The sequence below is a fragment of the Aptenodytes patagonicus genome, chromosome 1, assembly GCF_965638725.1.
Source record: "Aptenodytes patagonicus chromosome 1, bAptPat1.pri.cur, whole genome shotgun sequence".
Classification (NCBI taxonomy): Eukaryota; Metazoa; Chordata; class Aves; order Sphenisciformes; family Spheniscidae; genus Aptenodytes; species Aptenodytes patagonicus.
In genome coordinates this window covers 165,889,506-165,906,923 of record NC_134949.1, presented here as the reverse complement: position 1 = coordinate 165,906,923, position 17,418 = coordinate 165,889,506, and the positions used below count along the sequence as shown (strand labels likewise).

At 38.2% G+C, this 17,418-nt stretch overlaps 1 protein-coding gene across 4 annotated transcripts in view; it reads right to left on the bottom strand.

The window, feature by feature from the left end:
- NALCN (sodium leak channel, non-selective) overlaps positions 1-17,418 on the bottom strand; it is a 266,845-nt gene that overhangs the window by 50,455 nt on the left and 198,972 nt on the right. For all 4 annotated transcript variants that reach the window (XM_076361468.1, XM_076361476.1, XM_076361484.1 and 1 more), the window contains 2 exons: positions 15,688-15,829; positions 1,657-1,730 (listed from right to left, as the gene is read on the bottom strand). In XM_076361468.1, the coding sequence (XP_076217583.1) occupies positions 1,657-1,730; positions 15,688-15,829 (216 nt within the window). The remainder of the gene's footprint in view (positions 1-1,656; positions 1,731-15,687; positions 15,830-17,418) is intronic.

The following is a 17,418-nucleotide window of genomic DNA, read 5'->3' as shown; positions in this document are numbered from 1 at the left end:
TTCTGATTCTGTCCTGGTACCTCTGAGAACTTAGTGAAGTCCAAACAACGGTTTGCTTGGATTCTCCTCCCACTCTGCTTCAGACTTCTCCTGAAAAGGAGAAAGTTCTGTGCTGATGGAAGAATTCATCAGAATTCTGAATTTCAGTTTGCAGGACTTCAATTTTTTCTTCTGCCTAAGAAAGAATGTAGCCCCTACAGATGTCACAGGTTTTTAAAATTTTTTGAATCTAAAACAGTAGGGTATTCTCTGTCTACGTTTCCTCTGTGGTATAGTATAAGAAACATGCCAAACAAATTGACATTTGTGTAACCCTAAAGGTGTCAATAACATTTCACAGTTGTAATATAACATAGAATTTCATTAGAAATGTTTTACTGAAACACTGCCATGAAGCCTGTATCTAAAACCATATTTTTAAAAGGTTTTTGATTAGGACAAAGAGACTTGTATTTATCTATCCATAACAGTAACGCCTGTAAAATCAAGGTACATTCACTTAACCGAAAGAAATGTTTACAAATAGAGCCCTAAGTTATGTTAAAATGGAATACTTATGGTCTTGTAGTTACATTTCTCAATAATATTTTGACAAAGAGCATTCATTTGAATCAGTAATTGCTCATGTTTTCATTACCATGGGTTTAAAGACAGATAAAGTTACACATTAATTTCTACAGTACTCCCTGTGCTGTATTCTTAGAGAGTATTAAAAAGAACTAAAGAGCTGTAATATTTCTCAAATGACATGTAATTACTAGGCACTTTTCAAGAAACCTCACAATTCAGAAATCACACTGAATTCCTAGTGCACTGCTCCTCATAAAACTGCCATACTTAATCTAATCCCACAGCTGTACTTCTCAGATCAGTTATTCCTGTTTATACTGCTTATGTACCTGGGACCAGTCATTCACAACATTCTGCAGATGCTCACCTGCTTTGGTGAGAATGTAAATATAAAAAAAGAATGATCTATAAATTATTGGCATTGCTAATGCACCTCATATCAATGATAGTAATTCTAATGTAAAACCAATAGGGGCATAAAACACTGCAGCATGGTGTTACCCATATGATAACTTTAGACATGGGTCTTGGAGACTTAGGAGTGCATTATTTACTTACGGTGCTGAGTACTTACTTGATACGGAGTACCGAAATGAGTGATCGTTATTAAAACATTCAGGAAATCCTTCTACAGAAGTCACAGTTCTGAAGTCTTCTTCATTGTACATTTCCTACTCAGAACATGATTAGCTGTAGTCTATGCTTTCTAGTGTACAACCCCTGTGAATGTTTATGTCCATATATATGCAAGAACTAGGCTGGAATTCTTTAGGCAAAATAACACCGTTTATGAAGAGACATTTGATTAATTTAGAAGGAAGATGTGAAAAGAGCTGAAAAATGATCTTTCCACATGACACAGAATTCAAATACATACTGAAGAAGAACAATCTCTCTTTTGTTGCTGTTCAAGCATATAATATATCCAGAGAAAAGAGCAAGTTATCTTTGATAATGAAGGCAATAAATGTACTACAAAAGGATATACTATCATAAATATTATACATACAGTAACATTCATGAAAAACAAGGTTATGAGAAATCAGATGACAGTCAAAACAATATCAAATCACTGCTGACTCTTACCTTAGAATTTTATTGATTGCTGTCTCTTTTTCCAGAAGGTTTCTTGCTCTGATGCTGAAAACAGATTTACGGAGCTATAAAATTAAGAAAAAGACAGTGTACTTTTTAATTGCTGTAAAATATAGCATGTGTATCTGACAGACCAATGAAACATTATGATGCTGAGTGTATGTAAAATTAAACACATAATATTCTCTACCATAAAGCTGTTTTTCACAGTCTGTGGCACGGGTGTCCTTTTCCAGGAAAAGGGTGATGGAAAAGATCAAAATGGTCACACAGAGCAAATTCCTTGAGGAACGCGTAAGATCCTAGCCTTATCTTGCAGATTTCAGCCTTCCTATCCCAATCCTTAGCTAGTTCTGGGTGCAAAGAATCAGACAGTTTTGTTGACTAGCACTAATATTATTCCCTTTATTACAGATTTCTTTTCTTCTCCGGTTTACCAAGTCACACCTTCATCTTGATCCTTGCTACTCCTCCTCCACTTTGGATTTTGACTAGGCTGGATCATACTCTGGAGATACCTTGACTATACAAAAGAGCCAGTTAACAAAGCCTGGATGTCTCATTTCAGTGCCTTGAGTTAGGTGAGATGAAAGTAGGTCTCCCATTTCTCCTGAAACCAGGCCTGCCTGCCTGTTCTTGCCCTTGCCATCTTCTCTATCCTTTTTTTTTCCCCCCTGATGTAGAGCAAAAAAAGCGGTGAGCAAAATGTGCTGGTGTTTGCCTCTGGTCATGAACAGTGTTTTAGGCATATTCTTGTGAGCAGGACTTCCTGGACATTAAATGAAAGGACTGGGATACAAGAAAAACCAAGCACTCAATTCCTAAGCAAGTAGTAACAAACATGGCAAATCAAGGAACAAATCACAGCTGAAGAATTTAGCTGAGGAATTGCACCTGTGATGAACAGAAAGCCTCTGGCACCTTGTAAGACTTAACTCTGTTAACTGTTTGGAGACCATTATCTTGAAGCAAATGGTTGAGAGAGATTTGGCAGCTCCCAGCAATATGTACCCTGTTTTTGATCAATCTGAAATGGCATCTTTAAGCACATTTCTTTAAAATTATTTATTATAAATGCTGAATTTGTTTAATTGATCTGCGTCTGACCTAAGGATGTAGGTAACAGATTTCTAACACACTACCTCAAATCCAGAGTCACTCGAGAAACAGTTTTGCTAGAACTTCTCTCAAGACTCAGATTGACTCTGATTCACAGTAAGATGTCTTTGGAGAAAAAACAGAAGCCTAGAAAATACATTAAAACTTGTTAATTATACTGGCTGTCCAGAATAAAATGGCTATTACTTTTTAAGCCACACCTGTAACAGCAAGCTACAACCTCTTTCCTAACACTTGCCTTTTCAAGTGTGGCCCCTTTAACCTTTCTCAAGTCCTAACCCATCTCTGTACAGCCTGTGGAAATAAGAACATAGATGATTTGAAAACACCACTATTTTGAGATTCTGTGGGTTCCTTAAAAAACCTGCAACTTGAAAACTGAAATAAAGTATGCAACACTTCAGAATGTAGTTTGGAAAATAAGGTATTGAAATTCCAGGTAAAATTAAAAAAATAGTAACAAGATTGTTGAATATTTGAATATAAACCAAAAAATTGTTCCATTGTCTGGATATGGTTAACATCAAAATAAACTGAAAGTCACAGTATGAGATATACCATTATATTAAATATTGCGTAGGGGTAAATATTTCATATATTGAAACATATTTGTGTAGGTTTTAACTCATTTGCAGTACCTCAGCACAGGTTTAGTGGAGTTATCAGCATGGTACCTTATTATGGACTTAGATATAACTGACAATGGTGAAAGCAATGGCAAATCTTTCACATCTTTTTTCTTCTAATGTCAGTGATTAGCAACTGCAATCCTAGATAATTGATTTTTCCCCTTATCAGGATTGCGGAAAGAAATCTCCAAACCACAGGAGTATCTATCCTTTTGCAAGGTGTTAGCTACTAATTTTTTTAGGGCTCAACTAGGAACATCAAACTTATGGGATAATGAAGGTGGAAAAACAGCTTTTTTGTTTCAGTTGTTTTTTCCTGTTATAAATAATTGCCTTAGAATAATTGCAATTGCATCAAACATCAGGGAAAAGAAAGTGTGCTGCCTACTAATGTGTTATGTCCATTTATTTCTAATACCAATTCTTTGCTTGTCAACATCTTAGAAATTGGAGAGATTTCAAACACAGAAAGCATTAATTTCCTTTCCTGTTTCTAGGTTTTGCTCATCTGATTTCAGAAAAAAGCTGAGGCAAATAATTTTTCCTGAAATTGTCTACAGCTTCCTATATGGCACAGACCACTTCTATTAGATGTTTAAAACAGGTGTCAAAACACCTCGGCATTAAGCGTATGGTCCAAGCAGGGAAATTCACCCAGGTTGTCAGTAAGGGAACGTGCCCTGGGAAAGCGTGAGCAAGGAGCTGACTTCTTTTCAAAGACTACAAGGAGGCTGGGCGCTTGTACAGATACATTTAGTGCTCCCCCAAGTCCAATGTTAAACCATCTAGTGCCAGCAAGGAAGAAGAACATCTCAAGAAAAGCCGCTAGCAGGTCTAGGCCAAGGGCTACTTACATCTGGCACATTCGTCTACCAGGGACTGCTGAATCCTCCCTCTAGGCAGCAAGACTAACAAAGGAGGAGGTAGTGGCCTATGTTTTGCATAAAAGCACGCTGCTAAATCCCTTGCACGCCTCAGCTGGAAATGGTTTGACACCCTGTTTTTGATGCCTTCAATGAACACCCTAGTTGTCTGCTGGAGATTTGCAGTGCTGCAAATTGGTATTTGGCCACCGCACAGCCAGAGGTGCAACATCCACAGAGCCAGAGAGATGAAGTGAAGCAGTAGGAAGGAGCCCATGGCTGGAGCCACTGAGATGGGAGAGAAAAGACTGGGTTCTAGTTCCTACTACCAAAGCTGTTCATGAATTTTATTCAGTGATGCTTAAACAAATAAATGCCTAAGAAGTCATGGGAATGGGGAAAGGGACCAGAACACAGGGTGTTGCACCAGGTTATTTGTGCAAAGAGCACATTTACTTCTCCTGCACGTTTTTTCAGAAGGACTAGCTGTGAAACTTGCACCTGAGGCAATACGTCCTTGGGCACTGACCATGGTCTAAGCATACCCGATGGACTGCGGCTTAGGAGAAGTTTTGAAGGTTTGTTACCACCCTGTCTGCCTCTGCATTGTGACAGAATTTAGATTGGAGCCAGGTATCCAGTTCTTTAATGTAGGAATACATGAGCATGCACAAGATCCTACACTTTGGTGCCTAGGGATCTCAGTGGTCCAAAATGGAACTGATAATACAATCCAGGCACTTCCAAGGATTACGGCTTTTGAAGATGATGGTCCTCATTGCTCTTTAGGACTTAGGAGTCCTTGCTTCAACAAAACCCTGGTGAATTTATCTTAAATTTAAAATATCCAGAAGAAGCAATACAAGATAATATTTTTAGATATGCACAATTGATCCGTTTCTCATATTTAAAGGAGTCAGCAGTCAGTCAAACAGCAACATGCATATATCAATATGTGTGTTGAAGAAAATCAAACATTACTATAGATTTTTAAAATATTTAATTTTCCAAATTTGCATAGCACACCAGGCAAATGCAATGGAACTGTACAAACAGAAAATGGGGGTGATGATCAGTATTTTGTTTAATAATGTCTAGATGCCGCATGCTGGTGTAGAAGGAGGCTGGCAATTAAAACTTGTGATACCTGCCGAGTTCTTGAATGTTGCAGAGGAAATTGTTAGCAGTGTTAATGTACAAAAGACATTACTCAATCAGATGATGTGGAATTAAATAAATACAGTATTCTCTACTGAAGTTATTTTAGGGCATATCTACTTAGCCTGCTGGTTTTTTTATTACAGACTGTGATGTACTGTGAGGACACCCTCAGTGTATCTTTATTAGCCATTATTTATTTATTTACTTCTTTAGGCAGCCTATAAGTACACTCAGTGCAGAAAAAACAGTGCCATATAGCTTTCTGCTATAGAGCATTATTTTTTAGCATAAGACACTGTCCTGAAATCACCTAACAGCATCTGATTACTGTTAAATATGTTTTCAACAACACATTTTAAAGAACTCCTGCAGGTTACTTTAATCTGTAAGGAACAGCTGTGACAGGCCAGCAAATTACCTATAATATTTCCTGGATGAAACGGTTTTAGATGGAAAGCATGTGCTCCTACGATACCATGCATAAAGCTCACATCTTGGTTCCCACATTCCTTTGAGTTTATTTACACAGATGTGCCCGTAGACACAGAATTAGGAGATCTGCAGGTAGTGCTTCTTCCGCAAGTGCTAGCACCCTTCGCTGCTGCTGTTGGCAGGACAGACTTCAGGCAGACAAAACGACTCAGTGCAGTCAGTGTGAACTTGACCTGAATGCTACATCCTATGAAATCCCGTTTGTCCAAAACGGCAAGGACAAAGCAATAAACCACTGCAAATGTTGTAAAAGAAGCTAAATCACAGAACATTGTTGCTCTGCAAGTGCCACCTGCTGCTTTGAAAAGGTACTGCAGACATTTTAAATGACAATGTTTATTTAGTGGTGTATTTAAAAAAACTAGGCTTTCTACCCTGGAAAAAGAAAATCCTTGGCATAAGATTAAAAGCAAAGCAACACAGGACGGTACCTTTGCTAGATGACAGCTAATGACTGTGGATCACTCCTACAGCCTAGGTGTATTGGCACAGCACTGCTGGCTTCAGGGGGACCTATGCCAATTTATAACAGCTAAGATACGGCTCAGTGGTTTTAAGTTTTGAGAAATGCTACTCATTGTCAAGGTTTTGATATGTTTTCCTAGCAAGAGGTTTGTGGTACACAAACCCCAGCAAGCACTGCATAAAGCAATTGTTTTCAACCTGAATTTGACAGAGAATTGTATGCTATCAACAGGTAAAAACTGTGGTGATGTAGTGTATTATTTTTGTATCAGACCACTGCAGAGTTGGCAGAAGAGACAAGCATTGGTGGGTGTTCTGCAACATAAGGTGAGACAAGGTCATAAGTAAATAATGACATATAAATGTCTGAAATGTTTGCTTGACAATAGAAAAAAAAAAGTGCATGCAATATATTTTTCTAAGGCATTTAAGTGTTAGATGAAAAGTAGGAATTTTAGCTTAGTGCTGTTAATAGCAATCTTTTATAGGCAACTGCAGGACCATATGGGAATAGTCATCCGTACCACGCCAGAAATTCCAAGCAAGGAAAAAAAAATCATCCAAAGCTTCTGTTTCAGTTTGGAATTTGTTGGATGCCAATTGATGGTTTATGTAGACTTGCAGAATGAACAGATTGTTAGGTATTATATCATTATTTAAACATATACAACTTCTTGGGAAAATATGAAGAGTCAGTACAATAAGCAATATATCAAAGTGATTTTTAAGAAACAGCGAGGAAATATTTGGGCAGAATCTGTTCAAAGCTTGAGCATTCCATTAAATATAGGATATTTTTGGCCCACAGGAGTTTGCTGTGTAGCCTCTCAAATGCATACATTGTTATTTGTTCAACAACATTCTGCCTATGCATCTTTGGCTTGAAGAGATCGGACTCTATCAAAATGAATGTGACAAAAATATGAAGAGTGATGGAAGGCCAGACTGCAAGTTGTCTGTAGGTACCTAACAAAATGTTCAAAAGGATTTAAGCAGGTTAAGAGACTAAAACCTATAAAAATCGGTGGGGAATTTCGTAATCTCTTTTGAAAACTTTGCTTAATGCCTACAGAATCATAAAGGTTGCAATTACAAAGGATCTCTAGCGATCACCTAATCCATTTCCCTCTCTCAAAGGAGAACTAACTATTTTCATCTGGACTTTGAAAATCTGACCCTTGGTGAGGTTGTCCTATATAAGAAGCAGACTCGCTAAACAGTCAAGAAAGTGGTCTAGCATTAGATAAGTGCCACAAGGAGTCAAAGCCTGTCCCTTTTGATCAGATATCTAGAATGAGAAGTGGGCATAATCTCCTTAACTCTCAGGAGTCATTGACCTGAAATAGCCTTAATTCCTTCTGTAGCCCTTGATTACTGCCTGTCTCTTAAGGAAAGCCATGTTCTTCTAATTAGCTGACTACTGGTCTGGAAAATCTACATGTCCTTTCATAACCAAGAACCTTTTTCAATTAAGTCGGAGAATGTGGACAAGGCTAATAGCATACTCATAAAACCCCCAAACACTTAAAGGGGATGATAATAGTCCATCTCAGACACATGGGGGAGCAGCTCCAGGGAGGGAGAAGGATCCCTCTCTTTTATGTCTTGTCATACTATGGTTGGGTTTTTCCCTTTGGCTTATCTGAGTTTTTTACTTTCAGCGGTTTAAAGGGTAGATTTATCATAGAATCATAGAATGGTCTGGGTTGGGAGGGACCTCTAAAGGTCATCTAGTCCAACCCCCCTGCAATGAGCAGGGACATCTTCAACTAGATCAGGTTGCTCAGAGCCCCGTCCAACCTGGCCTTGAACACTTCCAGGGATGGAACATCCACAGCTTCTCTGGGCAACCTGTTCCAGTGCCTCACCACCCTCATAGTGAAGAATTTCTTCCTTATACCTAGTCTGAATCTACCCTCCTTTCATTTAAAACCCTTACCCCTTGTCCTGTCACAACAGGCCCTGCTAAAAAGTTTGTCCCCATCTTTCTTACAAGCCCCTTTAAGTATTGAAAGGCCACAATAAGGTCTCCCCGGAGCCTTCTCTTCTCCAGGCTAAACCACCCCAACTCTCTCAGCCTGTCTTCATAGGAGAGGTGGTCCATCACTCTGATCATTTTGGCGAGTGCAACCTTGGATAGGTTTGTTTTCTTTTGTTTTCTATCTTTACTCAATGCAGGAGCTAGGGAGACCTTGGCAAAAGCTAGTAAAGAGGGCTGGGTGGATTACTCATGGCAGCCAACAACAGGGTGGAAGTGAGGACTCCTGGCCAAGCTGATGTGGGGTTGTAATACATTCTGCTGGGTGCACAGCGATGGAGGAGAAGGTTCCACTCCACACCTTGAGTTGGGGATTTTGAGGCTCTAGGGAAGAAGGGGCTGCAAGGCTGGGCTGGACTGGGAATGGAAGACTGATATGGACTGGGAGTTTCAAGTGGGAGGTAACTTGGGTTGGGGGAACAAGGAAGAACGTTACTCCTGGTTGTACAAGCACATACATATAATTCCCTTCACTAGAACAAAGCAATCACAACTATATTTAATCAGTTCTTGTGAATGAGTCCTGTGAGTGGGTGAGGGATACCAAAGGGCTTGGAGAAGGCGATCTGGATTCCTCGGTAGGAGCAGGGAAAGGGAGAGTACAAGGCTTAAATAGGAGACTTTCCTGTAACCCAGCCACTCATTGCCTCTCCTTTCACTCCAAACTAATGCATGCTCTTTTCTGTTAAAATACAGCAGCCCTAAAAATTTTGCCATGCCTGAATTTTGTTTGATTGAAGAAACAGGAAGAGTATGATCAGTGCCTTGCATTTTAATGCATCTTCACAGCCTTCGTATCAAACCCTTGAAATCTTTCCGCGCAAAACTGATGAAGTAGAAAGCTAATGCCAGAAAGAAGTGCTGAATTTCGGCAATTTGAAAGTGGCAGAATATCCAGTCCCCAGCCTCTTTTCTCTCAGACTGTAATTGAAAATTGGTCTTTTTCAGGCAGAATTTTGAACATACTATGTAGAGGCAAGACTGACAAAGCAACTTAAAATCATCAAAAGCCAGAGACAGACCATAACAAGAACAGAATCTTGTTACTACCGCAGTTCTGTCTTCTCTGCTCTGAAGGCAAACATGGTCACAAAAGTTAGAATTACCAGCTGAAATGTGTATGTGATAAAATACTTAATGAGAAAATGTCTTTTTCTATAAATTGATTATTTAGACACAGGGACATAGGGGCATTGTTACATATCCATTTTATCTGAAAATAAACAAAATCTTTAAAAAATGCAAAATAGACAAAGAGGTCTCCTGATTAATTTTCAGAAAACCTGAAATACATTACTGTATTTACATATATTAACTTCATTAGAAAGATCTGATGAGAACAGACATGGGACAAAAATAATCTTCTTTGAAAATCAAGACTGTAATGAGCAAGAAAATGCTGGATTCATAAGCCATTCTTATTCCAGCAAGTAGATTGTTTTAATGACTTTTCTGAATGTTATAGCTAGATAGATTTTGGCAATATCCTGTGAATGACATAAATAGGTAAGGCTGAAGCACTTGGCTGCGTTTACTTAACAAGTGGTATACGGAAACTGAAATTGTAGGACTGAGATCTACTCAGATACTCAGTAAAGGGAGATCAAGATAAAGTTTGAATGATTTTTATTGATACTTACACACAAAGTTCTGCAAGAATTACTTCAGAAAAAATGTAGTATTTATTAGTGTTTAAAATAAATAATCTTTTCTACTTGGAATTCATGTGCAATTACACTTCATTAGTTTCTGCTATATTCAAAATTGATGTGATAAAATTATTCTTTCAAATTACTTGGAGAAAAGAATAATCAGGAACACAACAGAATGCTATTGTACTTTTTGTGCCAATATTCTGCTTCGCACAATAGAATGCCCAAAGTAATGTTCAGAAGAGGTTGATTAACTTGGGACATAAGTTTATTACAAGAAGAAGTAGAAATTCTGGAAATGACAATTTATGAATAAATATTCTATCCTTGGTTCTTTTCTAAGAAGGAAAAAACACAAATAAAGTTTATGAGTATGTCTTCATGCCTGATGATTTTCTGAAAGATATCTTGGGACATTCTGTCTTCAATACTGAAAGCTATGCCTTAGAAAAGCTGAAAGGCTATTTCAGCTTTTACAAGTACAAATACTTTCTGCAAGGAAAAGTCCTTTCAGAATACTCTGAGAATATATGTGGTTCTTTTTGCAAGAAACAGAATAGTTAATGAAAGAAGCTGAGCACAGATCAGAAAAAGGCATGCCGGAACAAATTGCCAGATTAAACAACAACATCTTATCAAGAATAGGTGGAACGTCTCAGCAGCTCAGAAATGGAGTATCTATGATGTTAACCAACATGCATTAAAAGTTGTGGGCAATCTTGTGTGTTGAATTTGTGTGTGAAATTGTAAACAGATAAAATCATAAACTTTCCCTGAGGTGTCGAGAGACAATGATTTCTACCAAAATCAGAGGGAGCTGATCTCCAAGGAAGTACTCAGACACTTCCAGGATGAGGCTTATAATTGGGTTGATGTTTGTGTTCCATCCCATCTAACTTTAATGGTTATCAGCAGGATCATATCTGGGAACGAAGCCAAATAGCATTAAAAAAGCGGGTGCAAAGCTCAGTAGCCCACCTGCAAGCCAACACAGGTCATCATGAACATATCACCTCGGTGCTCTATTCTGTGCACCAACTCCCCAAAGAACGCAGAATCCAGCGTGAGGTCTGCTGCTTAATATTCATAGTCCTCCATCGTAATGGCTCTGGCTACCTCCGAGATCAGCTCTCACTTTCTGACCATGGCCTCCCATCGTACAGGTACATTCTGCTGTAACTAGGAAATCAACGGCAGAGGCATATGGTGCGGGAGGTTGAGGCTTCACAGGAGCTAGACCTTAATGATGGATCTTGCTCCCACAGGAAAAAGGAATGGCTACCAACTGCACTGCTTGCAGAGCTAAAACCAAAACTCATACATGTGAAAGGAAACAGAAAGGAAACAGGATGATAAAGAGGACAGAAAAGAGAAAATATGTTTGCTACTATCCAATTAATGTTACAAACGCAGAAATAAGAGGGCTGGCTTGTTTATATTCCTTCAATTGAATAGGAGATGCTCAAAGTCTGGACTATAAAATACATGGATATATTAAATGCTCTTTTGCTTTGTTTTGTAATTCCCTCCTGCTGTGCCACCGCTGTAAACACGCACATGGGTATCTGTACATATTGAGCCATAGGCATTTTCAAAGTTCATCTCATGAGCCTGTCAGTTTTGAATTTTACTTTAAGAGCAATGTGCTGTGTTGTGTGGCCAAAGATAAGTAACTGATTCAGGAGCATCCACTTCACAATAATTTTCCGCAGGGCTTGCTAAAAGTTGTATGTTTCTTAGGAATGCACTCTGAGGTGTTTCTGTGCTCCTCTGATTCTAGTCTTGGAAGTTAAGAAGCCAAGGCCAATGCTCTACAGCCAACTCAGCTGTATTTTACTGGACACCTGATTTGTTGTAAAACTTACAGCTCATTTAGTTTTTTTGTCCCCTAAAACTTGCTGTGACTATCCCTCAGGCTCTTGTGAGAGCCAACACAGTGAGATGTCCTTATTTTCTGCCAACTTCCTTTCTTCTCATCCACCCACTCACAAAAAATTAGATAATTTTTCCATATTCCATCCAGTTCTCCTGTCCAAGAATTTACTGAAATATTGGTTAGCTAAGGAAATTCCAGCATACCATGAATAATTTTCATACAAATGTGGAAGTATAAAAGAACACTTCCCTCTCTGTCTCTAAAACTCCCCTTCACCCACGTCTACAATGTTCATTTAATACCGTAACTCCCTCTTTTAATTTTTTAACCCCTTCCACAGATACTTTTTCCATTAATTTTATAATGGCACTGTTTCCTTATACTTGCACTTTTTCTGAGCAGTCTTCCTTCTTTCACCAGAAAGCATCTTCATGGTACTTTCTACTACATAGAAACTACTACATAGAAACTACCCTACTACATACTAGGGGTATGCTCACGAACCTTGAGAGTCCTGGTTTCTCTAATTAGACCCAGAGCTCTTCAACTCATGACCTGCAGACCACATCAGGATAGAATAGCTCAGCATGCAGTCAAGGAGGTCTGTGGCAAGATCAATGGGTTTAAGAAAATTTGCCTAGCAGGACCTCAAGCAGAGAGGAAAGAATGACCATCCTGCACTTCCAGCAGTGTTAAGTTTGGAGAACCCCAGAGAATCCCAGTCTTGCACACAAAGTTACAGCTAATCATAAACAACTCAAGCAAAGCATCATGCTAAGCTGCCTATCAAGCACTGTACCTGAGATAGCCCAGGCATCTGCTGGCATTGGATGTAGAAGAATGAACATGGCACGGTCTGTCCCCACACACCCACTCAGACCCCACACATCGAGAGAGAACTCTTACGGGATGTATACAAGGTAAAGGGCATTTAGGTATCTAAAAGTCATTTTTTATATTAGTGTTTGGTTAGGTTATTACTTTGATAATAGTTTAGAAATTTGGAAGACTTAGAAAAACTTCTGGAGCTCATAGACTTGACTAGAAAAAAGGAGTATAGCAAAGAAATCTGTTTTCCAAAGCCATTCTTTTGATTTGGCATAGATGAAAATAATTTCAAACTGATTGTCATCATGGTTATGGTAATATATACGAATAAATAAATTTTGCAATTATTTTGAGAAGGTAAAATACCTTAAAAAAAGGAAGAATGCAATGAAAATCTACTCCCCTTTTACAAATTAAAACATCTTTTCATGGAAGTGGGTAATTATAATACTGAAAAGACTTACTAAACCCATTATAAAAGAGAAGAAAAACTGATTTGATTTATCGATCATCACAAATTATGGGTCAGATTGATTTTGAACACAAAGCCACCACCATACATATATAGTGGCAGATTTTTAGAGAAAGAAAAAAAGAATGTTGCTGAAGTGGAAATAAGGGAATGTATGTATTAAGTACTTCCTATCACTTCAGCAGGTACGGAACGCAGAAATACTGACATAAGTCCAGGAGAAAATGGAGGAACTAGCCACAGTTCAGCCACCGTAAAGGAAAGACAGAGTCAAATCTGCCAGCAGAATCCCCCCTTTTGATTCCACCCTATTTTTCATCAACTACAATGCAAAAAAAATGTGAAAAGTTTCTGAAGTCACTACACTGCTATCAGGAGCAGTGGGAATGCAGCCTACTAGGCACTGGGATCAGTAAAATGTTTTGTCAGGTTTCTTTTTTTACAAAGAGAAGTAAAGTATGCATGCAAGGTTTGTATTGAAGTGCAACCAGTCGTTCCGAGCTTGTTTTAAGGATATTTTTAAGAAGATTTGTTCATACAAAAGTGAGGTTGCCTTGGCAACTGTAACTATAGAAAGCCAGAGTAATTACTTTCACAAAATCCTTCCTAGTGCTTTCTCCCTCTAAATAGGAATGTGTAAATACCTTGTTTTAAACTACATTTATCAGATATATTACTCATCATTGATTCTACCCTTGAGGCATGGGAATCCAAAAGTATGTGCTTAAAGCAGGTTGAATAGTGCAAAAGCAATTTGCAAACACTTATTTCAATTAAAAAATGAAAGTCAGATCATGCATATTTGCTCTTGGAGGGAAGTGAAAATGTGAAGAGAATGCAGCATTCTGTTTTCATATTGCAAGATCTCATTGAATAAACTGTGCCACGTATTCATCTATCGTCAAACACGATAAGGATTCACTTTTGCGAACAGCAGGCAGAAGGAATTAAGATTGCAATTTAATATACTTAAACTATATTAATGTAAACAGATCTACTGAATCATTGCACAGCTCTGCATTGCATGGAGTGGACTTATCTGTGTGGCTGGGACAAGTTTAACTCTCTGTTCATCTCTTCATTACATGGTAGAAATGTACTCTGATTTCCCTGGCGCAGTGTTTGAGGTCCATCATTAGCGGTATTTGGCATAGTTCTGCTGACCCCTAAGCTTGTCGTTTAATAACTTATCCAATTTTTCTGCTGTGCTTGTTAGAGTAGATGATGTCCATTTAGACTTGATTCCTTCCTATGACCTTCCTTGTCTGATAAATAATATTTTACCACAGACCTCCCTCTCAGGCCATGCTGTTCAGCTTTGGCTTACTGATGCCACAGAATACATCGGCCGCAGGAATGTGTTCTTGCACTGAAATAGGGATGGAAATTAACGGTAGTTTGCAAATTGTCTCTCTTCAGAAGAGTATTGTTTTCCCCAACTCTGCTTCCTGCCTGTACGAATGCTGTCCTGAGTTATAGTTGCAAACCACATACTAGGAAAGCCAGAGTTATACTGTGTAGCTACATTATGTACCCTCTTTCTTTTTCTTGTCTGTGATTCTGTGACTTAAAATGTATTTACAAACCCCTGATGTTAATATTCAAACAGGATTCGAGCACCCTGTTATGAATATTGAAAGGCCTTTTCTTTTGTCTGTTAAAATGTCACTAATAAGTTACAGAATATTACAAGTGATCAAGAAGTGATATTAGTGTAGGTGCCACTAGAAATCTGGGAAACCAGTATCTTCCATGATGCACATGAAGATTTTTTCTGACCCTGTAGTTTTGCAAGGTGCCAGAAATCACACACATTTACTTATGTGGCAGCATCGTCATCGTCATTCCAAGCAGTTCTGATATTTTTCAAATCCAACCATCCATGCCAGTCTGGCTGGGAGACTACCAGCATTTATCACAACGGGTCTCAAATATATGTGTTCAGCATGTTTTCTAGCGATTCCAAGCCCTACAGAGAGGCTAAAGTCCTCTAAATAATCAGAGTAATTCTTAAGTTTTTACTCATCTCCAGTGATTACACAGAGACTGTGCTTCAGTGAAGTGTGTTTTCAACGTTGTAAGAGTATCAAGACACTCAAAAATCCAATGTGATATTCACAAACTTTAATTTTCCTCTAGCTTCTCAGTGATTAACAGCAAGACTACTTGAAAAAAATAGCTTCATAAGATGGATGCATTGAACAAAATTACGTATCAAATCCTGAATGTTGAAGTCAAAGGAGACAGGAAAATTTAAACCAAATGAGGATCTGCTGTGAGGTCTGTTTTAGGCTAAATTAGATATAGCCTGTGTGCAGTTGTCGTAGCTTGTGTTCACTTTTACGTAGTTTGACAAACTGAATAATCTGAGGTCTTTCCTCACAATACTTAAGGAAAGACATATACTGCCCTATACTCTTGATTTACCTTTTGATCAATATATTTGTTTTCTTCAATTGCTGATCTTTTAGAGTGGTCACATGAGGAAGAAGACGCTGAAGGAAGTCTTCGCAGCAAACAGCTGGTATCTTGTTGCTGGCGATCAATAAACTGCTTCATAAAACTTTCCCTTGTGAACAAATAGAAGATATTGATGGATTAAAAACCCAGGAAGAGTTAATATTTGGTTTTCTTTATGACATGTCACAAGCCATTAGTGCTAAAATGGATAAACTCCAAGAAAAAGTTGTATTGGGCTATACATGTATAAATGGACAGAGAGTCGAAACAACTGATAAACCTTAAATTCATTTATTAAAGAAATCCATAATTGAATTGAGAGGTGGGTGGCTTGCACGTAGCTTCGAAGAAAATAATTTTATTCCTTTTAATAATAATTCTTTTATTTATTTATTTACGAGTTAAAGTGCTAAATATTTGAAGTGCCTTTTGCAGTTTTCAGCTTTTTTGAGCTCATTAAACAGCGAGTTGTTACTTCAATGTAAATCAAACGCTGATATAATCCAAAGGAAACATACTCTCTGCAAGAAATTCTTTCTTCAAGATTTCAAACAACATCTGTTCATATAACTGCTTTGAACTCCAGTATTAAGACGCTTCAGCAATTCTCTGCCTCACATATGCCATGTTTAAAACGCAGAAGCATTTCTGTTTACAACAAATGTACATTTATCTTGCTGTATTTTAAGTTTAGTAGACTTGCCCTATTTTCAGTGTAAATTGACTATGTCAAAACTAATTTTTATCTGGAGAGATAGTTCTACATAGTACAATACCTTCAGATTTAAAGATATGATTTGCTAGTGATAGTTTGAAGTCTGTTTCAGTAGTTAGCATGATCACATGATAGTCTAGAGTATGCTGGGAAAACCACAGCTAGAAAGAAATACCAAAAAGACTAAGACTAGGAGAAGAACGCCCTCAATATATAACCAAACAGTATTTTGGTATTGAAAGCAAAATATCTATGACTGCTTCCTTGCGCTTTGGAAGGTTGTTTTTCCTGACCCTTCTGACCAGCATTATTCCTTTCATTCAGCGATGATGATACAAACAGGTCAAACCACTTGCATTAATTTCCTTGTGAGTTTAATCAAAAGAAATGTAACCTTAGGAGAGCCAGAACAATGACAGCCATCTTTCACATCATCCTCTCTCCTGGCATGTGCTCGGTGGGGATACCGGAATGGGCACGGCCAGAGGACCCGTTTGTCCAGCCTGTGCTGTTTCAGCAGCCTGAGCAGCCTGTACGTGTTAGAGCAGCCCTTGCATTTCTGTAAGCTTTTTTTGGGACCATGCCAAGAATAATCATACCGTAACTGATGATCTAGTAGCCAACTGAGGGTCTGATCCTTTGTTAAGGTGAGTTTTACAGGAAAGTGGTAACTATGCAAATCCAAAGAGGGAACAAGGTCATCACAGACTAACTGGTATTGGATGGCCTGTGTTATCCCCTCTAATGATTTGCTGCCAATTGATCTTATCTTTAAAAAGCTACATGAGAATTGATTAGACTGCTAGTTGTCTATGTCAGCCAAGAATCTAAAATTCAAATGGGAGTCGAGAAACAACAACAGACTTTTCAATCATATTGTACTTGTGTTGGTTCCAGTCAAACTAGTTGCCTTCATGAATACATTATAAGGAATACTAGGATTTTTTTTTTTTCCCCAAAAGTAAAAATGAGGTAAAACCAAA